At 44.7% G+C, this 25,485-nt stretch overlaps 1 protein-coding gene across 1 annotated transcript in view; it reads right to left on the bottom strand.

Annotated features, from left to right (window-relative positions):
* The window catches only part of UNC80 (unc-80 subunit of NALCN channel complex), a 2,761,828-nt gene that overhangs the window by 90,124 nt on the left and 2,646,219 nt on the right, over positions 1-25,485 (bottom strand). Inside the window, exon 62 of the mRNA XM_078680564.1 lies at positions 16,791-16,987. Coding sequence (XP_078536690.1) covers positions 16,791-16,987 — 197 coding nt within the window. The remainder of the gene's footprint in view (positions 1-16,790; positions 16,988-25,485) is intronic.

The following is a 25,485-nucleotide window of genomic DNA, read 5'->3' as shown; positions in this document are numbered from 1 at the left end:
AGGAACACAATGAGCCCTCTCAATCTCAAAGTAGCTCACGAATGAGATCTGTAAGGTAGAAGGAAGCCATTGGGAGATAAAGTCAATCATCGAGGAGGCTGACTTCTCCGCATCTTCAGGTAGACCAAAAATTCGTAAATTACTTCTCCGGTTACGATCCTCCTGCTCCGTAAGGCCTCTCCGCAAAGCAGCCATTGAGCGATCCATCTGTTGAAGAGACCGTGAATGTTGGTGTGCAGTATCTTCCACAGCACTAATATGAGATTCCGCAGCAGTGACCCTAACAGATAATGCCTTAAAATCATTCCTGATAGCCGCCACCTCAACTTGTAACAGGTCAGTATTAGTCTTAGTAGATTGTGCGATATCATGAACCGCATTGAGACGCGACAAAATAGTATCTAAAGTGGTAGTAGTATCTTTCTGAGAAGATTCTGGAGTAGGAGAGTGTTGTTTGGACCTCTTTATAGCCCCTTTAGAGTCTTTGGTAGTAGAAGGAGGACCCATGTTGTCCGCCATAAGAGCAGCCCACGTTGAAAATATCAAAAATGCACCTGAGCAACTATGCGGAGAGAGATAGAACAAAGCTGGTGTAAGAAAAATGACAAAAATGGTAATTCACAAGGGCTCCCTGGTTACAGTAGCTGAGTAAGCAAAAATGATGACCAATGGCCGTAGTATTAGAACACACAATGGCAGTTAAGATCAAATGAGGAAAAAACACGCCAGAAAAGTTTTCCTCAGGTACTCAGAAAAACAGAATTTCCAGATATCCAGCAACCTTGCCATCAGGTTAAACAGAACATCATTCCTAATTGGCCAAAAAACATAAGCAAAACAACAGAGGGAGGCCACTGATGTTATACATGAGGTCACACCGAGCAGAAAGAGTCATGGAAATGACTGCGGGCGGTGGAAACGTAAAGTTGAAAGCAAGAATGGTGAAAATATTGGTAAATGTCACCTCATGTCAGCAGAAACGCAGCTCCCAGAATTTTGCCACTGCTCCTGAGGTAGAAAGCGCGAGTGATGCCGCCACAGGAAACAAAATGGAGGCCGCTCGTGAAATCCAGTGAACGGAGCTTCAAAACAGTGGAAAGTAAGGTTCTTGCCGTCTTCAGCGACAGCAGCTCACTTCCACATGTTCCCGGCACATTCCGATATAAATTGCCGTGTTCGGGAATAAGAGCGACGCCGATTGGGATCCCAAAATCGTCCCGACGGCCGCTGTTGCCCCAGAGTTCAAGCGCCGACCGCCATCTCATAGCGGCGCGCAAGCCACACCCGGCATTTAGGACTCCTAACTTCTGTGAATACCGAAATGAGTAAGTGTCTTCTGTGAATACCAAAATGAGTAAGTGCCTTCTGTGAATACGAAAATGGTAGTAAGTTTAGAATTTTGTCTTAAGTTAGTTCTGTGAATTGGGCCCTCTGTCCTGAAAGTATCTGTCTCGGTTAACATTGTTCCATATATTTTGTGATGACTACTGAAACATGGCTTCTGTTTTTTACATGCATTGTCTTCAATTTGTGAGGTGAATGTTCTACCTGTACCATGTGTAATCAATGTCTATGATTTTGTTTTACTTTTCCCCCATGATCAGACTATTTGTCCTGTTTCAAAAGATTATTGTGGCAGCCAGTCTTTTCAGAGGAGACATTTTTCATTTATATTTTTCTCTCCAACTCCTAACTTTATTTTGCTTTTAAGCGATCACCAGTTTACATTTTCTGTGCAACATTCAGTGTGATGAGAAAATTACATGTGATGTCAGATATTTCAGATATTTATTTTGTAGGTTCTGTCTACTATTACATCATTTTTGCAACGACTACTGGTCCTAGAGTTTGGCAATATTGTGTACTCTGAAACAGCAGCTTAGGGTCCGCATGCGCCACATGACATGGTCCACAAGCAGGATGAAAGAGGCCAAAAGGCCCAGAAGCCTAAGAGCTACTGTCACTGAGAGACAGGTCAAAGGTTGAAACATCGGGATAATAGTAATATCCACAGAAAGGGTTTTTAGTATAAAGGGAACAATTGCGCTCTGCAGGATAACGGCTGTCAAGTGGACATAGAGCTAAGTAATATGGTGCTGACAGGAAAAGGGTGACCCTACTAACCCCTTATCTAGTGTTTGGAACTCCAAACCTATATAATTTTAGCCAAGGATATGTGCACACATAAAATCAACAACAGGATATGTTCATATTATGGACAAATAGACAAAAGGTCGCCACGACTTTTCTTGTTTCTTTTAATGCTTGTTTGCATAAAGACCAGCCAGCCGACACGTGTTTCGTCAGAGAACAGTCAACTCTGACTCTTCAGCGCCAAGTCGTAATAGACGGAATATGTAATCCTTGAACCGGTGATAATTCCAAACCGGTTGGGGTCTGGGATAGCTTGAGGAGAATCGCAAATGGGATAAAGATGAGGAGTTCTCAACTGATAAAAACACTGATGATTACTAATCATATAACAGGAAATGATAGGATGAATGATTACATCAATTGAAGTTCAAACGTTCAAAAGTGAAAAAAATCCACTTATTAACAATCAATGAACAAAGTCTGGCCGATATGGGGTCAAAGAAGGACGGATATGTCCATCAAGTAATGATTGTATTACCATTGCAAGGGTCAGAAAAGTTCGAGACACGGAATAAGTGTCAAGCATCAAGGTTAGAGAGATGAAGGAGACGCCACGTCTCGGCGGTTTCCAAATAATAGCCCAAATTTCCTGGACTAGCTGAGGTGGAGGGATAGCTCAAAAAAGCACTGTATTTAGGATGGCTCTCACAAAGGTAATGTAAAGCAGTTACACGTGACTTCAGCACATTGATGGAAAAACACAATGATGACAACAGGTCGGCCATCGTCTGATATGGCTTACAACTGTTTGAGGTGAGTTCACCTTCAGTTGTCATTTGTCAAGGTATCTGAAGACTGTTATACCCAACTTCTGCAGATGTGCTTTGGCCACTACCATCATCTTTGTGAACAAATTATGTGCATTGATCAGGCCAAAGGGGAGCACAAATTACTGAAAGTGCTCTCGGCCTACCTGGAACGGCAGGTAACACCGATCGGACTGGCGGCCAGGAATATGAAAAAATGTGTTCTGCTAGTCGAGTGTCACCATCCAGTCTCCTGGATCTAGGACAGACAGAACGTGGGAAGGGGTAAGCATGCTGAGCGTGTTATTCTGGGGAACGAGGTTGAGATGGCAGAGATCAAAGTTGGAGCAAAGGACTCAGTCCTTTTTCGACAGAAGGAAACAACAGGAATACCAACCTGTTTATATCTCTGATGCTGGCAACCTCTCTAGAGCTCCATTGGCTAGTAGTGCTTGAACTTCTCCATGGAGTATTGTGAAGTGGCCCTCTGGGAGTTGTTGTGGTGCTGGTGGCATGTCTGGGGGATAGGAAAGAAAAGGTAGGGAGTAGCCATGCTCTACCTATAGGTCTAACGTGATGCTCAGTCATGTGGGGAAGTGAAAGGTGATTTGACCTCCTACCCAGGAAATTGGCTGCTGCCAGGGACAAATTAAAGTGGTTTTGCAGTGGCGGCTGTGGGGAAAGGGGATGTGCTCTAGGTAGATTAGTTTCCCCTGAGGGCCTGAACGTTGCTGGCCAGCTCCCCGACCTTGACCCCGAAAGGGCTGGGAGACCTGTTGCTGATGAGACCTATATTGGTGTTGTGTCTAGAGATATCTCTTGCCAAAGCCTTCAAAGGGGCATTGTTCTTGGGGGAACTGCGAAGCTGGTTGAGGTAGTCCCAGAGAGTGAGCAGTGGCTTTGCTATCTTACATTTTTTGAAGGCTAAGTCACCGTTGGCCCTGAAGTATTTTGAGTCATTGAACTGAAAGTCTGTGAGAGGCTGCTAGATGTCCGAAGAGAAACCCATGAAGCGGATCCAGACATGGCACCTAAACACCACGCTGGTGCTGACTGCCCTACCCAGGCAGTGGGTTGTGTCCAGGCCAGAAGGGATTGCATATTTTGCAGCATCTTGGTTGTCAAGGATGGGACTTGTAGGGTATGTCTGACATCCTTGGTGACAGCTGGCAACACATTCACCATTCTGTCCCATAAGGAGTAAGTATACTGTCCCAGGAGGTACAAGGTGTAACAGATCGTAAGGCAAGACTGGCACTGTAAAACAAGGTTTTGCTAAATTTCTGTCTCTTTGGATTCCCTGTTGGGTGGGGTGTTGGGAAAATAATTGGGGTTTAGGTAACTAGATGATGCCTGTACCCCCAAGATCTCTGGGTCTGGAGCAAGAAGTCAGGATCCACGGGAACTGGCCTGAGTTGTCTTGCAACTTGTCTGTTGACCGGTGGGCAAGATCCGGGTTTGGCCCAGGTGCCTACTCGTATATCTATTAGACCCCTGTTAAAGGGTAAGACAGGTTCTTGGATGGTTGCTGCAGGGTTAGAAACCTCTCTCAATATGTTGGCCTTGACATTCTGCATCAGCAATGTTTAAATCAAGCACTTCTGCTGCTCTCCTGTTTTTTTTAAACAATCTTTATTGATTTACATGCATAACCATCTGACATCTTGACGAAATATGCAGATTTGGGGTACATAACATTGGCCCAGGCTGGAATAAACTAACCACAAGATCATGTATATACTGCAGTAGATAGAAAAATAATATAGAACGTGGATAGTTATAAGGGTATCACACTAATAGTACTTATATGGAAGGTATATTTACAGTCTGCATGTCAGAATAACACTCCCACCCCTCCTTCCTTGCTTCGATTCTCTATTCTCTCCCTTCCTCCCCCTCCCTGACTCACTTCTATCCTCTCATACGCCTATAAAGGGCATAGTGCTATTGTGTTCATGTATATAGTCCTGACAGCGTGGCATGTAGCTATGCTTGTTCCAACAGTCAAGAGTGTGAGTACTGGGGTGGACCTATTTCTGAATACCTAGCTTTAGCTTACTCCGTGTATTTGCCCAATACGGTGTATCATGTTGGTAGTGGTTCAGAGGCTATGAATAGCTCTAGAATTGCATCACATTCTAGTTAAATTGGTGTCTTCCCCAGGTGCCTACTTTACTCCCTCCTTATCGCCATGCTTTCAACTCTCCCCCATCGGACCACCTCCCCATGCCAGCTGAGCGTCATGTGGGCGTTGTAGCCTTCCACCTCATGGTGACTGATCGTTTTGCCAATATCAAGGCTAAATTAGCAAATCGGGATTGGACTTTCTGTTTCTTGTGATCCTGGCGCATTCCAAGTATGCAGTATTCTGCTGTGCCACTCCCAATAATACTCGTTACTGTCCATTGGACCTTTATAATGGTTGCCCAGAAGGTGCCAGTCGTGGACAGGCCCATAACATATGCAGCAGGTCAGCTGCCTGCACGTGACATCGTGGGCAGTGGTTCTTTGCCTACGGCTACATTTTATTTAACTGGTGCTGTGTAAGATAGGCCCTGTGCAATACCATATACTGAATGAATTTAAATTTGGCATTGCGGGATACCTTGTTGGGATATTCAAGAAAGGAGTCCCATTCCTTGTCCGATAGGTCTCTTCCGATGTCAGCAACCTTTTTTTGTCTAAGCGCTGCCAGAGAGGTAGCCGCATGGGTACGAATACCCCTGTACAGCCAGCAGATCAAGTGATGCCCATTACCCATGAGGTATAGTGTATATACTAACTTGTGTGTGGGGGTTCCTTATTATCTGGTGCCCAATATTGTTTAATGTATCAAGTAATACTGGCATGTAGAAGATAAAGTGACCGTGGGACACCCTGTTCCCTGGCAATGTTTTCATGGTCTAGTAGCGCACTTTCAACTAATAGCATCCCAACAGTGTTCACTCCCTCCTGTGTCCATCCGGATATGCTTCTGGATGTGATGACCCCTGTGGGTCTGGAGACACCTACTAGTGGAACGTTGGGGGCATAGGAAAGTAGCTGGTTCATGTATTGTAATGCCCTTTTCCAGCAGGTGAGGGCTATTTTTAGCAGTGTGAAAGCCGTGGGTGGAATCCGTTCCTTAGGCAACAGTAGGGTATAAAGGACCCCTCGTTTTAATGTTTGCTGTGTCGTCCCTATCTCATGGAGGTTAGGACCCGCAGTCCAGTATGATAGCCTCTGCAGTTGGCTCGCATAGCAGTATGTACTGAAGTCCGGGACTCCCATGCCCCCTTTGTCTGTTCCCAGCTGGAGTTTTGAGAGCACCACCCTCCTGTTGACTTTTTCCCATATCAGTTCTACTAGGAGTGTGTACAAGGTTTTAAAGATAGTAGTCGGGATCACTATTGGTAAATTAGCAAAATAATAGAGCATTCTCGGGAGCATGACCATTTTTGTGTAGGCAACTCTGCCCGTCACTGAGAGTGGTAGTGAAGTCCAAAAGGTTATTTGAGCTTTAAGTGACTTAACGGCTCATACGAGATTGCTATCCAGCAGTTCATATGGGCCCCTGTAGATTTGTATGCTTAGGTATTTGATAGTGTTGGGTGCTATCAGAAATACCAAGGGGCTGAAGTGTATCAGCTCTGCTTGATCCTAAGCATGAAAATAAAAGGCATAAGATTTGTTGTTGTTAATGGTGAGGCCCAAGATATTTTGGAACTGGGTAAAACTATGTGGAGTGGGGCCAAGACCACTCTGGAGGCTGCCCAGGTAGAGAATGATGTCATCGGTGTATATTGAGACGGTGTGCGTGGTATTCCCAGTAGGAATGCCATATCTTACTGCGCTTATACAAATAGGAGTGGCGATGGCGTGCAGACTTGGCGCGCGCCGCGGCCTACCAGGTTGGACTGTGGTAGGTGGACTCCTGTGCAGGCTCTTGCTGTGGTTGCTGTGTATAGTAGTTTAACCCAGCGTATAAATTATGGAGGAATACCAAATTTTCGAAGGACAGCTAGCATGTAGCTCCAGCTAAGAGTATCAAAAGCTTGCCTCAGGCCTAGAGAAGTGCATCCAGCTCTGGAGTGGTCTGAGGCTGTGGAAGTCAGCACATGATATAGCCATCTAATGGCCGCGTTGATCTATGTGTATCAGCTGTGGCAAGTAGGGAAGCAGTCGGTGGGCCAGTATTTTACTTATGATTTTATATTCAGTGTTTCATAATGAGAGAGGCCTGTACCCAGACATATCTGTTAAGTCCCTGCCTGGCTTTGGGAGGGAGGCAACCAGTGCCTGCATCGTGGTGGGGGGGGAGATATCCTGTATCCAATGCTGCCTGGTATAGACGCTCTAAGTGGGAGACCAGCGCCGTCGAGAAAGTCAGAAAACTCCACTGAGAGGCCATCTAGCACCAGGGTTTTGTTGCAGGGGAGTTCCCTGATTATTTCCTTTACTTCAGTTTTGGCAATTGGTTCAGCTAGGCCTTGTTGATGAGCTCTTATTAACTGTGGGAATTTGAGGTTGTCCAGGAATACTTCTATTGCTTCTTCCCCGAAATCCTCAGAGGCCACATATAGTGTTGTATAGTAATACCTGAATGCTATGTTTATGTCCGATTGCGTGTGCCCTGTTGTAACATCTATCGTGGTGACCTCTTGTATGGGGGTGGAGGGTGGCACATCCCGCAAGATCCTGGCCAGGACAGTTCAGGCCCTTTCGGCCTTCGCATGTTGTCTTTGTGTATATGTTCAGTAATCTATGACCAGCAGTCCTTAAAGGAGTTTGACATGTGTGACACATGCTTCTTGTAGGGCTGCATATTTAATGATGTCTGAGGCTGCTGCATGCTCTAGTTTGCCCAGTTTGTCTTCTATTTTTTGTAGTTCCTTGTTAGTCATTTGTCGGGCTCCCAGCATTGTACCGATAGCAACCCCTTTCACAACTGTCTTAAATGCCTCCCATTCTATTTGGCGTGAGGATGTAGTATCCGTATTTTCAGTAAAGTAATTGGAGATAGTTGTGGTCAGGGTATTGCTGAACACTGAGTCCTTAAGTAACTGCGGTTGCAGCCTCCATATTGGAATTAGGGTGGGTTTTTTCCCCCAGGAGAATGTAATTTCCAGGGGGTTGTTGTCAGATAGCATTTTCCCCAGTTATGTGGTGTATTTGTGCGAGAAGGGGCGGAGAACAGAACATTCTATCTATCCATGTGTGTAGCATATGAGGTGGAGAATAAAACGAGTATTCGCGGCTTGCATCGGTTAATGTCCAGCCTGTAGCCCAATCGCGAAGTGCGGTGCCTGTTTCATGGAGCCAGTCCCTTGTAGCGGTGGGTGAGATCGATCAAGGCTTATGTCTAGGACTGCATTATAATCTTCCCCAATAGCCAGGGGTAATCCACCCAGTCAGCCAATATTGTATTAAGGGCACTTAGGAATTTATCCTGCTCATAATTCAGGGCGTATACGCTGCCAAGTACTACGTGTGTGCCGTCCAGTGTGCCATGGATCAAAACATACCTGCCATTCACATCTATTCTTTGGTCTAAAGCAACAAAAGGGGTACCATTTCTGATCCATATGGCAGCCTCTCTTGCAAATGCAGAGTATGATGTGTTAAATATTTGTCCCATCCATTTTTTGAGTAGCTTAGCAGCCTCTGAGCTGGTGAGATGTGTCTCCAGCATTAAAACAATATGTGCCTTCCTTGTGTTTAGCGAGCATATATTCGATGTCGCTTCTGCACCAATCCCATGCCCCTCACATCCCAAGTAGTTATTGTATACTTTCCAGCGATAGCCATACATGTATATGCATCGTCCTGTGTCCTTTCCTTCTAAGGCAGTCGGGGTTCCTGGAGGACAAACTTAGGAGTGAGTCAGATAAGTAATTTGCCGTAACGTGACCCAATACTAGCTTTACCCAAGAACCTGTGGTGGACCAAACTAAACAGCAATGCTGATAACAATACAGTTTTGAACTTAATGTAGTCACCATGGGGGAGGTGGGGTACTTGTTCTACCACGCTTCTGAATCCGGGGTTGTCAGTGTTACAGTGCACGTGACCGGACCATGGCCATTTGTTAAACCGTAAAGACAGTGCGAGGCCCGTATGCTATACAAATCAGTGTGCCCTCTACCTCAAAGTATCGTGGGGATCCATTTCGACAACTAAGTGTGGTTCTTTTTCCAGGTATTCGTTCACCAATTGCGGGGTGATGGAGGGGAAGAGAGCAAGACTGTTCTCCGAGTCTGAGTGTAGGTTGGTGTCTTCGGAGGATTCCGCTGAGGACAGTGGGTCTTGCTCAGCAAGTGCCGCCGCCGCCAGTAGTGCTGATTTTTGGCTTTCCATGATTTGTTCCGGGGATGGGCTTGATTTTGTCTCCATACGGTTCAGTTTCCTTCGACGTCTTATCTCTTTTCGTGCCTTTTGTGGCTTTTGCTTGGTGGTTTATGTTGACCCTTGCGATGGGCCAGTGGAGAACATGACTTCCATCCATTCAGTAGCCTCCTGCGGATCATCAAAGAAATGTGATTTATGTTCGTGAATAACTTTTAGTTGGGCCGGGAATAGCAGGGCATACTTGAGGTTGTGGGTTCTAAGCTTCTTTTTAATTTCCTGGAAGGAGGCTCTTTGGCACTGGACCGCCACTATGAAGTCTGGATACAGTGAGATCTGCTGGTTCTCCAAAAGGGTAGCGGTCTTCTCCCTGGCGGTCCTGAGTAAGGTGTTGCGGTCTTTGTAATTAAGTATTCGGGCTATTATAGGTCGGGTGGTGGGCCAGCAATCGGTGGTCTCGTAGGGATTCTGTGTGCCCTTTTCACACTGAAGAAGTCAGTTAGTCCCTCCGGGGCGACGGGGTCGTGCAGCGACTGTTCCACAAATTGCGTTGGATTTGTCACCTTGCAGCGTTCCGGCAGGCCCACTATACCAACATCCGGTGATAGGGTCCACACTGCAACCGTGCCGATTCAAAACAGTGATGTTCTCTCGGTCCCACTCTCCAGGGTTTTTAGCACTGGCTGTTAGGGCGGCCAGCGCAGGTCACTACTTCAAGGCCTTTGTCATCAGAGGGATACATAGGCCCTGCCAGCGTCCTCTCTGATTGGGCCCGTCTCTCTCCGTCTCCCAATGTCACAGGATTTGCGTGTCCCTTAGGGAGTAGGGTTCGATTGGAAGTTCGTTCAGGAGTTCATGTGTGGTGGAGATGAGTAAGGCTCCATAAAATAAAAAAATGAACTAGAGAACCGCTGCGTTGGCAAGAGCTTCGGCAGGGAGCGTGCTTAATTTTGAGTAAATGGCGCTCTCAAGGGCATCGTTACGGGAGCCTCAGCATTTTTCCTATTTGCTGTAGTTGGGTGGAATCAGTTTCAGGTGCATTGTTTCGTCTTTCAGGCGCATCGCACTCACCACCAGATGGATCAAGTTTTGGCATGGCCCCTCAACTCTGCTTGGGGTCTTCAGGCCCGGAACTTCCTTCCGGCGAGTCGTCATACCTTGTTTCAGTGTCCCGCCGCTTCCTGGTGCTGCTGCTGGGTTCGTGGAAAAATCTTGGCTTCCAGGTGCAGCAACCCACTCCCCACACCAGAGCCTCTGTTTCGGAGGACCGTGGCTGCCTATTCCAGCCCGCAGCTGCCTCCGCAGCCGGGGGTGTATGCCTCAGCCCGTGCAGCTCTCGGTGAACGGATCCCAGGCTCTTCTCCCCTCGCTCAGCTTACTAGGGGTTTCGGGCGGCAGATGGACGGTGTATTGTTCGGAATGGCCCTGCAATGCTGCCTATAACCTCAGAATGGTACACCCAGCCCGGAACACAGTTAGAACACGTCCCCCATGCTCGGCAGTTAGCCATGCCCCCCACTTCTGCTACTCTCCTGATAACAGTTTTTAAAAAAAGGAAGATTCTTCTGTGGCAATATGGCTAGGAGATGAGAGGCCAGTGGCAGGGGTGGTGTCAAACCCACTGGCATCCTGCAGATCATCAAACATGTCCTCCTCTTCATAAAAAGCATAGCAGTCATCATCTATATCTGGATCAAAGTTGTGGAATTCTGGGTTGTAATGATGTAAGAACACATCCACGGCACCGAAGCACACACTGCGCAGTTCTTTTTCTCTGTCTCTAGTCCCCACTTCTTGGTAAGCAAATCCAGTTCGAACATGAGCAGCCAATGGTGTTTCATCCTCCTGGACATTTTCAAGGCTACAAAACCACACATAACAATTATTTATTTGCGACTTACTGACACTGCTATATAGTGCCACCACTTCGTGGGTGTACCGTCACACATCATCCTGCTTTAATTTTTAATGGGCTTTTATCTATTGCAGTCACTGAATAGGCACCTAGTGTTTACACCTGATATGGCGATGGCCTTCAAACACTGCCCTTCCTCATGGAATTTCTTTATCATGAATGCACATTAAAAAATTCACATAGGGTGATGTGTGACGGCACACCCACGAGGTGGTGGCACTATATAGTTTGTCAATAAGTCGCAAATAAATATTGTTATATGTGGTCTAGCAGCCTTGAAAAAGTCCAGGAGGATGAAGCATGTGTCTGCTGCTTCTTGTTGAATAATGATGTACACGGATTCATTCATGCATTAAAAGAGAACAGTGTCCCACTCATGTTCGGACTGGATTTGCTTACCAAGAACTGGGGACTAGAGAAGTAGGGAAAAAACTGCATTGTGTGTGCTTTGCTGCCGTAGTTGTGTTACAATAGTGTTCTGCACTGCCTTGTAGTGTGGCTTATTTGTACCGGAGGTGGCTGGGAGCTGGCACCACAATACAGACCCTCCAGGATATCGCGATTTCGCGATTTGCCGCAAAATCGGCACTTTTGTAAAAATGCCGCGATTTTTACTAAAGTGCCCGCGAAATCGGCACTTTCGTAGAAATCGCGGCATTTTTACAAAAGCCGCTATATCCAGGGGGGTCTGTAAACAGTCCAGCATCGCCCAAGCAGCGGAATGTGTGATGTGATCGTCGGCAGTCGTTAACTCCGGATTCAGACCTGTTGCAGAAAACAAAATGCAGCGCCCAGTTAGGATATCTGTGCATTTACACCACCCTCTGCCAGCCTCTTTTATAAACGCTGCCCCGCCTCCTCTCTACTCGGAAAGTTAATGATTTAACACACAACACACAACCCCCCCATTACCACGCAGCGAGTTAACTCTCTCCTCCCCCCTGATCCCGAAGCCATTACACAAAGGAGAGTCAGGATTATCTGACAGGGGCCCTTGTTATCCCTGCAGGAGCTGAATGTGTCCAAGATCAGCCAGTGAAAGAAACTGCACGGCCGGCCTGGCCCCGGAGGCATGTCCAGGCACACAGTGCACGGGAAATAAAGACGCCGCGCAGCAGGTCTGGACAGGGGAGCCTGAGCCTCTGCACAGCTGTCCAGGGTCCAAGCCCGGGGACAGGCAGAAGAAAAGAAACCAAGACTGCTGGCCTGGCTCCGGAGGCATGCCCATGGACAAGCTGAGAAAGGGAACTTAAGTCACTCCAAAGAGAGCCTGGCTCTGGAGGCATGTCCAAGGACAGGCTGGGAAAGGGAACTAAAGAGTTACATCTAACTTAGATGTAACTCAATGAAACTCGCAATTTAGGATTTTGCATGACTGTGAATGAGTTGTTTTTGAGTAAGTCCCTTTCTTTCCATTATTTTATTTCTGGCGTGCTGCAGCCTTCTGCAGTGGATGCTTAACGCTGCCACAGCCTTGTTCCTGTTTATGTAACTTGTCTAGTTGGCCATCGGACTCAATGGGCTTTACATTTTCTTATCCCACGGGGACATCCACATGTCTTGGCCGTTTGGAGACATACATTCCACGTCGTTTGATTTTTCACCTGAATCAAAACCTTGCACTTGAATTCCTTTCTCTGTGGTTGTGCCTGAGGTTTGTTTGCACTTCGTAGTCCCAGCAAGCATTGCCTTGAAATATCGGTTTTTTTTTGCCAGGAGGTTGTGTTGTATGCTTGATTCCATTTCCTGCATGTAATGGAGAGAACAAAGTAAAATAGTTATGCAGCAGCATAACCATCCTCTGGATTCATCATAATCCTTGTTTGCTTTTTTCAGAACACACAGCTGCTCTCCAACGATTCTTTGCTTAATGGGAAGCCAGTGCAGGTTTTTTATATCCAGAGACACTGAGCAGAATTTGGGAATCTTTAGCAGAAATCAAGCTGAAGAATTTGGAGGACCTGCAGTTTGCTGATATTGTCAGGGCTTTAAGTGGGTTGGGTCTCATGGGTGATGAGCATTGGCCAGACCCTCCAGTCTTCAAAGATGTTGGTTACTTTACAAAATATTGTGTTTTCCCTCACCTTTAACAATCATGCGCAAAATGCAGCAGTGCTAGCCAAATCATGTTGGCTGATACAACAACTCTGCTTCTCATTTAGCGCTTAAAAGATCAGAGAGCATGCAGATTACATCAGTCTAAAATGATGAACCCCAAACAGTAGTGATATCATAAAACATTTTTCCAGTATAGATGATGAAATGCCTTCCCACAAGTCATGAAACAAATGCTGTTGTAGTAAGTGATACCAATTACAGTGGCGGCTCCTCTGCTATGCGGACTACTTTCTAGGCAGATATAGACATGTGCTGGAGCAAAATGCCATCACTGATAACGCAGCTAGGCAATGGTTAAAAGGGCAGTGTCTCAGGCCATATTCTATAGGTGGGCGGGGCCGAAACGTGAATGACATTTGAAAAGATCACTAGATGGAGACGGCCTGAAAGTCACTCTTTAGGTATATATGTATTTATTTCTATTACGATTTTTTTTATTGAACATGTTAACATTATTAAACATGAGTCTTATTAGCTACAGCTGTGTCTATGCCAATATAAAGTGTCTACATTGTAAATAAACCAAATATACATAGATTCATGTTGTTAAATAACTCAAAAAACTAAGATATCTGTGTTTGTTGTAGGAAAAGTGGCCAAATAAAATGCCGCAAAATTGCCGCTAAATTTCCATATTTGTGCCGCTAAATTTCCATTTTTGTGCCGCTAAATTTGCTAATCCATGCCGCTATATCCTGGGGGGTCTGACAATAGCACCACTAACAACTGACATTTTTGGTTACTTTTAACATTGGGCTCTATGCCTACTGCCCTATACAGTGGATAGATGTGCAGACATTATGCATAACCACCTTTTGTTCGATTTTAGACATGGAACGATGTAAGAGTCGAGCTTCAGAATAGGATAGGTTTATTGGATTTGAATCTGGTGGCAGTGATATTGGAACTAGCATCTGGGCTCGCACCTGTGGTGTCGGTCTAGATCTTTAAGATCACATCGGACATTTCCCAGAGACCGGAACCAGCCGTGCACTGCTCAGAGAAGGGATCAAACTCTGAAAGAGGTCCGTTGTGCAGTTGGGGATGGATCCACAGATAGGCTTTCAACAGGCTGCCACCTGAAATCTGTGGGGCCTAAGGCGCTCCAGTGGGATTCCGTGGGCTACCAAAAATAGAGACTGCAGCCACTTTCAGGTGTTGTTTCACCTGCCGTGGCAGTCCACTGAGAAGGAAGGTGCTGCAGTGATCCAGGTGCGCTCTCACCCAAGTGACTCCAAAGCCTAGAGGTCAAATCAGTCCAGGGAGCGAGTGCACGTCCAGGCCTCGAACCCTGACCAGGGGTGGCTCTAGGCTCATGGCGGCCCTGGGCAGGGAGCATAGGTAGGGTGCCCCAGGAAGAGGGGCTCGGGGCGGAGAGCGGATGCCAGTGAAGAGGGGGGGTCAGGGTGTTTGGAAGTGGAACAGAGCCGGAGGCCGCCAAATCCCTGCCAGGGGCCGCCACGCAAATATGTATCCATCCTCAGAGGATTATTATATTAAGGATATATATTGGCGTGCCGGTCCCTAGGGTGTGGCGGCCCTGTGCAGGTGCACAGCTTGCACATGCCTAAGTCGGCCCCTGCCTTGACTGGAACCAGGACTGCTACCTCGCCTTTTTTTGCAGTTTGGCATTGGCGAACATTGCCTTACAGTCTCAGATTGCTTTCCGGTTAATCTTTGAACAACATAAACACATTTGTGTTTTGATTGGAGACTAAACACCATGGACAGACAATGTGGGTTTCCAACACTGACATCTGCTGGTGATAGTCATGACACAGCTTTAAATCTGTCATTCTAAGGCCCATATCTACACACTGTAAGAGATTTTTGTTTGGAAAAAATAATTTTTCTGGGTGAAAGTTCGGGCAAAAGGACAGCACTGCTACCTCCAGGTCTGCCTTGGAAGGTGCAGAAAGAAAGGAACTGATGTGAGTATGTGGAGCTTGTGTTCTTATAGAACCCCTCACAGCCGGAACCAACAGACGTGATGCGGAGCCGAACAGCGCCACCTGTTGACTTGCAAGGGAATTGCTATTAAAGTTTCCAGGTCCAGTCTTGTGCCTGGGCGAGATTCACAAGGCGAGAAATCTGCAGTTAGAAGTCTCTGTCAGAAATTTAATTTTTTGCGCCATTTTCGATATTTTGTCTATGTAATGTAAGAATATTGGATAGAAATCAGTTTAAAAAAAAAAAAAAAGTTTTCAACAATGTGTCCCAGGCCCCTCAGCCCCAAGAGATATCTCCTAAGAATTGGTAAATCATCTAAGAATGTGAATCTGTAGACCAGCCAATGCTGGCCACTTACGGTGTTTATAGCGTTACAACATTAAGGCCCAGATTTAATAAAGACTTGTCCTTCAGTTCGCAAGGCAAAAGAAGTCCTTATCTGATATTTACTAATCCATGCACAGCCTCTTTGCACAGCTTTGCGTTTTTGGTAAATACAAAATAATGCAAGGCATCAGGGAGGCAAAGCATTGGTGGAGCATTGGCGTTCAACTGGTTCCACCCATAGATTTTGACGCAATCCTAGATTTACTAAGGTCAGTAAACATGCGATTGCGCTAGAAATGGTGCGCCTCCCAAGAACCAGGTGTCACAAAGAGAAATTTCTTCATTTCTCCTCAGTACTTGTTTTTTTAACCTTCCTGTGAGGGTTTTAGGCAGTTTCGAATGCACCTTCACAAGGAGGGGGCAGAAGTACACCGGGGCTTATTTATGAGCCCTTGCATACCTTTTACGCTGCCAGAGTGTCACTTTTTGTGATGCACTAGCAGGGTAAAAAATGCACCATGTTGCATCATATCTACAAAGTGATGCATCTAGGTAGATACATCACTTTGTAAACCTCTGCGCCACAATATACCTGCACCAGGTATAATGTATGTATGGTTGGTGTTATGATGCAAGTAAGCCTCGTAGAAGTAACACAGTGAAATCTATGAGATTTCTCTGCGTTACTTTTGGACGCAAATGCGTCAATACCTTATGCCTGCCTCACAGCAGGCGTAAGGCTGATGCAGGCACTTTTGTAGTAGGACTTGCCCATGTGAAATGACCTATTGATGGAGTTGCGTCACTTTCATGACAAACTCCAGCAATGCGTCATTTTTGCGCCTACAGATACGTCAGATATACTGACGTATCTGTAACTCCTTGCGACATGATGCTTCATACTGTAAACATGACGCATCCAATATGCCGCAAGGAGGGCGCAATGAAAAGTGACACATCACTGTTTTCACGTAGCGATGCGTCACCTTTCATAAATGAGGCCCACCATATCTTAGTAGATTTCTGCTCTGTCTATTTCACGCAATGCAGTGCAGCAACTTTGTTTGCTGCCCTGCATTGCATGACATGTTAGTAAATATGCCCCTTATTTCCTAGACATATGCAAATTCTGCTGCTCAGCTGCAATAAAGAAAATACAATTATTTTCTTCAACAAGATATACTTCTCCAGTTCAAGACTGTATGAGAAACTCTGTTAGAAATTGCCACTGTTCTCTAACCTGCGTGTCGTGTTACCTGGCTGGCAGAGTGGCTATAGAGATCAGCTGAAGCAATGGCAGGTGAGGAAGTTAGGGCAGGGCTTGCCACTCTTTCTGCTTTGGGCCCTTGGCCTCCTGAACTGCATGCTGGTAGTGACGACGATGGTCCTTGATCAGCAGAAGTAGAGGGCTCGGGATGCGTTTCAGTGAAGGTCACAGATCTTTTCTGGTCTGCTGCAGGACAAAGAGATATAAAGATAATTATTTCCTTACAAAAAAGTTCTTATAATTTTTGCAGGTGCCTACTTTTTGAAACGGTGTAAGGGTATTTGCCTCCACTTTTGTGAAGCGTAAGGGCACTACATCATCATCGAAAAGTTAAAGCCTATTTAAATTCATGACGAAAGCATTTTCAGTTGAAATGCTACAACACTTTCATGAACTGAAAAGAAAACTGTAGTACAAGTGAATAACCCACATCAACAGAGGCCCAATTCTTTTTAGGAGTGTGCGCTGTCCAGTGAAGCAAAGGAGAACCACAACTATCAGTCTGTGCTGAGGGTTTTTAAAAAAAAACATATTTTGACGCTAGTATTACAGCCCATATGGGTGCAGCAAAGAATTGTTACCGCTATAGGGAATAACGAGGGAGTGAACCTGTTGTTCATGTGCTCCATCCATTCTTTTCTTACGGCCTTCAACCCCTCCCCCACAGCACAAAAAGCAAGACAGGGTTGTGGCAGGGTTAGCTTTTGTGCAGTGGCATCAGTGCTTTAAAGCAGCCATTGCTGCTAAAGTATATGTACTCTACCTACAAAGTTCCAGTAATTGTATAGGAGTCTTTCCCAATGTAGTGTTGCTCCTGTGCACACTAACGTTTCCTTTGTCTTCTCTGGAACCTTTGGGTATGTCCGCAATGACATGGGAGAGGAAATAACAGGTGCTGGAACCCCACCCTTCTGCACTTCATGGGCGCCACTAAGTGCAATCGTTGACTGTGTCCTTAGTACCTCGGGACACAACTGTTCACCCTCCTTTGCCATGTTTAATGTGTAACATAATAAGTACCAGCGCCCAAAGTGTTACTCAGCAGCCCATGGCTTGTGATGCTGAAGATCGGGTTTGTTGAATACAGATGATGAATAACCTTGATTTGACCTGATGCCTTTCTCCCACCCCAAACCTTTCCCTGCCCACTTATCTCAATCTTCCAGGTTCTTTTAACCAGCGGCTTGGTATAAGATAAAATGCAATGTTAATTAAGTACCGCCTGCCACGCATGTTGCCAGGGCATTAAAAGTTATTACCTGTAGACTGTAGTTCTCCAGTATTGGTATCTTTCATAGATTCACATATGTGAATCATCCCTATTGTCAAGCAGCTGCATTGTTAGCCTATTCATTTTAAAAGAACCAAACTTAAGCCAATCAGTAAACAGATCAGTGAACACCACTCCCCTCAAGGGCCAGCAAACTTCAGATTTCTTAGCACCAGTGTGATAGTAAGAGTTCTGATAGGTAAGCCTGAACCAGGGACAAGGGTGGATTGCATGTGAATCCATGAACAATACCTATACTGGAGTACTATAGTCTATACCATGGGTACTCACAAACATTTTTTTCCGGGGGGCGCAAAATTTGGTCTATGGTATGATCAAGGGCCACACTGATGGCAGCAGGGGGGTGTAAAGTGGGTGTAGGGGAAGCAAAGCATGTATATCTAGTGGTTGTCTTTACAAATGAAGTTGTTCCTAAAGTTAAGGGCCTACTAACTTCCTTTCCCTAACTGCAATTAACCTTTAAATAAGTGTTTGCAGTATATTTAACTATTTTGTTGTTGTTATTGCTGAGTAGAGTAGACAGCAGCCCAGTGCTACTGCTGCCCAGGGGGCCGCATGTAAAGGTCAGGAGGGCCGCATGCGGCCCCCGGGCCTTGTATTGCGACTTATATAGCGCACGTATCACCCGAAGGCATCAAGGCGCTTGCTTAGGGAACCCGTCCTGGTATTACCCTGTGAGATACCCCGGCAGGGTATCCACAAGGTGAAAGCCAGGCATCCCGCCGCGAGGGGCCGTAGTGGAGATTAACCGCATGCGAGCGGGCGGAATTCCGCCCGTACGCTGGGTTTTGCGAAACCGCACTTTACGTGACGAGCTGGGCTCGTCATGAGCGTGCGAGGAGGCTATGCCATGACGAGCCCAGCTCGTCATGAGCGTCGAAGGGGTTAAGCAAGCTATTGCCCAGAGTCGCAGAGTGTGACCCCGTGAGTGGAGTAGGCACCAGAGCGAGAATTGTCGAGTTTGTGGAATTTTTGAGCCCGAGACCCGCCGAGGCGGGGAATCGAACCCTGGTCCACGGCCGATCTCAGCTTCCGGGTCTGCCGCCTCTAACCACTGAGCCACGCTTCTCCACTTCGCCTTACTTTGAGTATCAGTGGTCTATATGGTAAATAACTTGTTTTTTCCCAGTATACTTTCATAGATTCACGTGCTTGAATCACAATACTTAGCAGAAGTTATTGTGTCATACAAAATAACATTTAGTGGAAGGTGGGACACAGTAAAGATGAAGAAATAGGCTTACCTTAATGGAAAAGATGACTAAGATTGTCCTGCTGGGACTAGGGACAACCACTGCCACCGACCTCTCAGATGGCTCATGCAAATGAAAGGTGAAAACCCCAAACTGTTGAGGTGGACCATCTCCCTACAGCAGAGGTCTTCAAACTTTTTTGCTTTGAGCCCCACTAAGTAAAATGTTTTTGAAGTCGGGCCCCTCTCCAAACCTTTATGGCAAATTGACCATAAAACTCTGCCTCATATAATTAGGGTGTTGTGAGCCCCTCAATCTCCTGTACCCCAATGCAGATGTACCTGCTGGACTACTGATATCTGCAGCCCTGAGTAACAGGCTGCCTTTCCCTTTCCCTACCATGCCTGGCCATCCGTCCAGCACTGACACAGACTCTCTGATCCATTCAGACAAAATTAGCCCACACATGTTTCCTCATACTTTGCATTAACGGTTACCTCAGCTCTAATGCTAGCAAGGCCCAGTGCCTCTTTTGCAGAGTAAGACAGTCGTGATTCTGATGTAGTAGGCTTCTCAAACCCCTGGCATCCAGTGCCACTTTACCTGCTTCACTAATGATAGCTACGGCCTTGTGAAACAGTCTCTTCAGTCTCTCTGAGGCCCAAGCTAAGCTGTCTCCTCTGCTTTAACGTTCACCTCCCTTGGGCCATTTGTATGAGGCCAAAAATACTGGGGCAGCAAGGGTGCACTGGGGCCTAATGCAAACAAGGAAGGATAGTGAAACAGCATAAATGGGCTTTAGCTGGCCTCGCACACCACTGGGCATCAGTGTCATTGCACCGGCAGCACCAATAAAACTTACAGCCCTAGGAAACAGGCTTCATCCTCAGCCCACTACGCAGAGATATTAATTCTAGACCTGAGACTCAGAGTAGACTGTCTGTCCCTTTACATAATTAAAAAAACAGGGAATAAAGTCCCACATCTCCCCTCCCAGTGTTAGGGCCCTGATCCCTTTGAAACAAGGGTGGCTTGCGCCCTAATACTAGCTAGGAAAACAGGCCTCCACTACACTCTACAGTCATATTTAGAGTGTAGTGGCTTCCTCACACACTTGGTCCCAGTGCCACTCAACCTGCTACAATAATGGTATTGCTGGCCCTTTCATTAAATGAAAGCAGCCCCTTATGTTTCCTATATGTCCATTTGTAGATGGAAAAATTGGCCCATAGATAGCACCCCTCCTATGGACCATGTCTTTGATGTTTAAGCAAAACTCTATCACAACAAACTGACATTCCATTGTACAGTATACAATTGTAAAAGGAGAACACAATATAATTCTTTAGGAATCTTTAATGTGTGGTATCTCGTATGATTTCAGCCAACACGTGTTTCGTCGCAAGGGAAATACCCACGGCTTCCTCAGGGCTTGCGTTCGTCAGCGATAATCAATGTGCCTTCTGACTGGTTATAATTCCGTCCCAGCCTTAGGATGGCTGGGTATAGAAAAGATTTTGTTCCCTCGTCAATATTGTACATCAATATCAGGCCCCTTAAAATAGGCGATGACCGCAATATTCAGTTCAAATAGTGAAGATCGTTAGCACACATGGGTGCTATTCTTACAGACAGTATCACGTCTGATCCAACGGTGCTTCAGGCATCGGCACCGCTAACAGTTTCTCCTTCCGTGGCGGTGTTTCTATCTCTATTTAAGATGGTTTTATCAAAGGATTTACCCTGGTCAATGCAAATAGATATGTTCAAGTTGCTGTATAGATTGCACTTTGCACTTTAAAAATTCCAGTCTATACAGGTTATGTCGGTCTGCTGGTAAACTGTGTACTGTAACAAGTTACTTATTCTTTTTCACTTTAGGGTATTGCACTGTTTATTAAGTTTATTATTTATTAACGACACTGAATACGTTTATATTGCATGGTGGTATACAAAGGCACTACAGGCATTTATGCAAGTATTTATTTTTGCTTACAAAATTTGTAATAAAAAAGGTACCCATTGAGGGTTAAATTAGAAACACTGAATAACAATTTTAAATGTGTTTTTAAATTTTGTGAGTATATGTGAAATGTGCCCCAACCACAGTCTTTCCACCATGTTTATGTATTGCTGCTTTGCACTGGCACTTTAATAGGCGATTGGTGATGCATTTGAGCTGTCATGTGATCAAGGGAGGCTTCTCTCGAAACGCGTAATGGCGGCAAATGGCTAAATAAATGAATGCACGAAGGAATTGGGTCTACGCTCGTTTTTCCATGAGTGAATTGGAGGCGATAGCGAGGAATAAAGGATATATATATATATATATATATATATATATATATATATATATATATATATATATATATATACGGTATTGCACTCTGTACTTTTATGGTCAGACGACCGAAATAACGTTTTTTGATGATGACAATGATGATTTTTATTTTTGCTGATGAACAAAATTACGGCTGCAATTTTCCTCTCAGGGTGCGGCCAGCCAATCACAGCACTGCTGCTGGTGCATGGATTTGTGAATCCGCAGAGGATCCGCATCACTAGATATGCAAATTTGGTTTTTGATTAATATCTCTAAAACTACTGAACAGATTTACACCAAATCACATAAAGGCCTCTTTCTGGACCAAGTGCTAGCTTTCTGCCAAGTTTGATGTACTTTCGTTCAGTGGTTCTTGCTGTAATTGTGTTCAAAATCCCTATGGGGATAAACATGGTGAAAACGCATTTTGGGAACCCCTTTTTCTCGCCCCCCGCTTGTTGGATTACCCCGAAACTTTCTAAACAGCAGCTGAAGTGAGTGTCAAATGTTTTGGGAACATTTCATGAAGACTCATCATCCGGTGCTAAAGATACAGGCAAGTGAAAAAAAAATATATATATTTATATTTATATAAACACCAAAGGTTACAGGGATGTTATAGTTAGGTTCCCGTTTTACCAACACAAAACCATAGAAATTATTCGGCAGTTATACTTTTAGTTATACTTTATACAAAATTTGTAATGAAAAAGGTACCCATTGAGGGTTAAATTAGAAACACTGAATAACAATTTTAAATGTGTTTTTAAATTTTGTGAGTATATGTGAAATGTGCCCCGTCAACAGTCTTTCCACCATTTTTATGTATTGCTGCTTTGCACTGGCACTTTAAAAGGCGATTGGTGATGCATTTGAGGTGTCATGTGATCAAGGGAGGCTTCTCCCGAAACGCGTAATGGCGGCAAATGGCTAAATAAATGAATGCACGAAGGAATTGGGTCTACGCTCGTTTTTCCATGAGTGAATTGGAGGCGATAGCGAGGAGTAAAGGATATATATATATATATATATATATATATATATATATATATTTATATATATACGGTATTGCACTCTGTACTTTTATGGTCAGACGACCGAAATAACGTTTTTTGATGATGACAATGATGATTTTTATTTTTGCTGATGAACAAAATTACGGCTGCAATTTTCCTCTCAGGGTGCGGCCAGCCAATCACAGCACTGCTGCTGGTGCATGGATTTGTGAATCCGCAGAGGATCCGCATCACTAGATATGCAAATTTGGTTTTTGATTAATATCTCTAAAACTACTGAACAGATTTACACCAAATCACATAAAGGCCTCTTTCTGGACCAAGTGCTAGCTTTCTGCCAAGTTTGATGTACTTTCGTTCAGTGGTTCTTGCTGTAATTGTGTTCAAAATCCCTATGGGGATAAACATGGTGAAAACGCATTTTGGGAACCCCTTTTTCTCGCCCCCCGCTTGTTGGATTACCCCGAAACTTTCTAAACAGCAGCTGAAGTGAGTGTCAAATGTTTTGGGAACATTTCATGAAGACTCATCATCCGGTGCTAAAGATACAGGCAAGTGAAAAAAATATATATATATTTATATAAACACCAAAGGTTACAGGGATGTTATAGTTAGGTTCCCGTTTTACCAACACAAAACCATAGAAATTATTCGGCAGTTATACTTTTAGTTATACTTTATACAAAATTTGTAATCAAAAAGGTACCCATTGAGGGTTAAATTAGAAACACTGAATAACAATTTTAAATGTGTTTTTAAATTTTGTGAGTATATGTGAAATGTGCCCCGTCAACAGTCTTTCCACCATTTTTATGTATTGCTGCTTTGCACTGGCACTTTAAAAGGCGATTGGTGATGCATTTGAGGTGTCATGTGATCAAGGGAGGCTTCTCCCGAAACGCGTAATGGCGGCAAATGGCTAAATAAATGAATGCACGAAGGAATTGGGTCTACACTCGTTTTTCCATGAGTGAATTGGCGGCGATAGCGAGGAGTGAAGGATATATATATATATATATATATATATCAAAACAAAATTACAGCTTTTAATCCTATGCTTAAAAACTTTGATAGAAAAACAGACATTTGAGGTGAGCAGATCTAGAGTGTTGCTGGTGTTGAGAGTGCTCTAACAGGAGCTGCTTTCCACCTAAACTGAGAACTACCCAGAGTTCTCTCCTTCTTTTTTGCATAATTTATGCGTCACTCTATGCCTGAAAGGGTTTTGTTTTGACTTAATACTCAGTGCTCCCTTGTGTCTGGACAAAGCTATACCTCTCTGAAGAGCTCTAATTAGAGCGAAACACTGTGTCAGGGGTTGCTTTTACTCATTACAGGTTGGCTCGAGTTGATATTTTACCAATTCAAAGCTGTAATACGGTGCCTGGAGTGATAAATGGCTTTTGTTATTTTATAGCTCGGCAAGGACAGCACTGTACTAGTCCTATACTTAAAGACTTTGCTGTTTAAATGGCAAAAGACTTTGTCATTTTCTGTCTTGGCGTGGATAGCACTGTGCTAATCCTATGCTTAAAAACTTTGATAGAAAAACAGACATTTGAGGTGAGCAGATCTAGAGTGTCGCTGGTGTTAAGAGTGCTCTAACAGGAGCTGCTTTCCACCTAAACTGAGAACTACCCAGAGTTCTCTCCTTCTTTTTTGCATAATTTATGCATCACTCTATGCCTGAAAGGGTCTTGTTTTGACTTAATACTGGGTGCTCCCTTGTGTCTGGACAAAGCTATACCTCTCTGAAGAGCTCTAATTAGAGCGAAACACTGTGTCAGGGGTTGCTTTTACTCATTTCAGGTTGGCTCGAGTTGGTATTTTACCCATTCAAAGCTGTAATATTGTGCCTGGAGTGATAAATGGCTTTTGTTATTTTACAGCTCGGCAAGGACAGCACTGTACTAGTCCTATGCTTAAAGACTTTGCTGTTTAAATGGCAAAAGACTTTGTCATTTTCTGTCTCGGCGTGGATAGCACTGTGCTAATCCTATGCTTAAAAACTTTGATAGAAAAACAGACATTTGAGGTGAGCAGATCTAGAGTGTCGCTGGTGTTGAGAGTGCTCTAACAGGAGCTGCTTTCCACCTAAACTGAGAACTACCCAGAGTTCTCTCCTTCTTTTTTGCATAATTTATGCGTCACTCTATGCCTGAAAGGGTTTTGTTTTGACTTAATACTGGGAGCTCCCTTGTGTCTGGACAAAGCTATACCTCTCTGAAGAGCTCTAATTAGGGCGAAACACTGTGTCAGGGGTTGCTTTTACTCATTTCAGGTTGGCTCGAGTTGGTATTTTACCAATTCAAAGCTGTAATATTGTGCCTGGAGTGATAAATGGCTTTTGTTATTTTACAGCTCGGCAAGGACAGCGCTGTACTAGTCCTATGCTTAAAGACTTTGCTGTTTAAATGGCAAAAGACTTTGGGGCAGATTTATGTTAACTGGCGCATCCCCAGGGATGCGCCAGTTAATGTGCGCCACAGTGCGCCACTGCTCCGCCACCCATGGTGCGCCGCATTTACAAAATATATATAGGTTTCACACACGTTACAGTTAAAAATTTGCATTTAAAAAACCTTTGAAATTCACTGAAAAAACCATAGGTTTCACACACGTTATAGTTAAAAATGAGCATTTAAAAAACCTTTGAAATTCACTGAAAAAACCATAGGTTTCACACACGTTATTGTTAAAAATTAGCATTTAAAAAACCTTAGAAATTCACTGAAAAAACCATAGGTTTCAACACACACGTATCAATTATGTCATTTGAGATGTCATCAGTGATGTTATGAGTGATGTCACTGACCATGTCATGAGTGATGTAATATGTGACGTCATCAGCAGTGGATTGT

This window comes from Lissotriton helveticus, chromosome 3_1, assembly GCF_964261635.1.
Source record: "Lissotriton helveticus chromosome 3_1, aLisHel1.1, whole genome shotgun sequence".
Classification (NCBI taxonomy): domain Eukaryota; kingdom Metazoa; phylum Chordata; class Amphibia; order Caudata; family Salamandridae; genus Lissotriton; species Lissotriton helveticus.
Note: the sequence above shows the minus strand (reverse complement) of the source record. Positions and strands in the feature narration are given on the sequence as shown.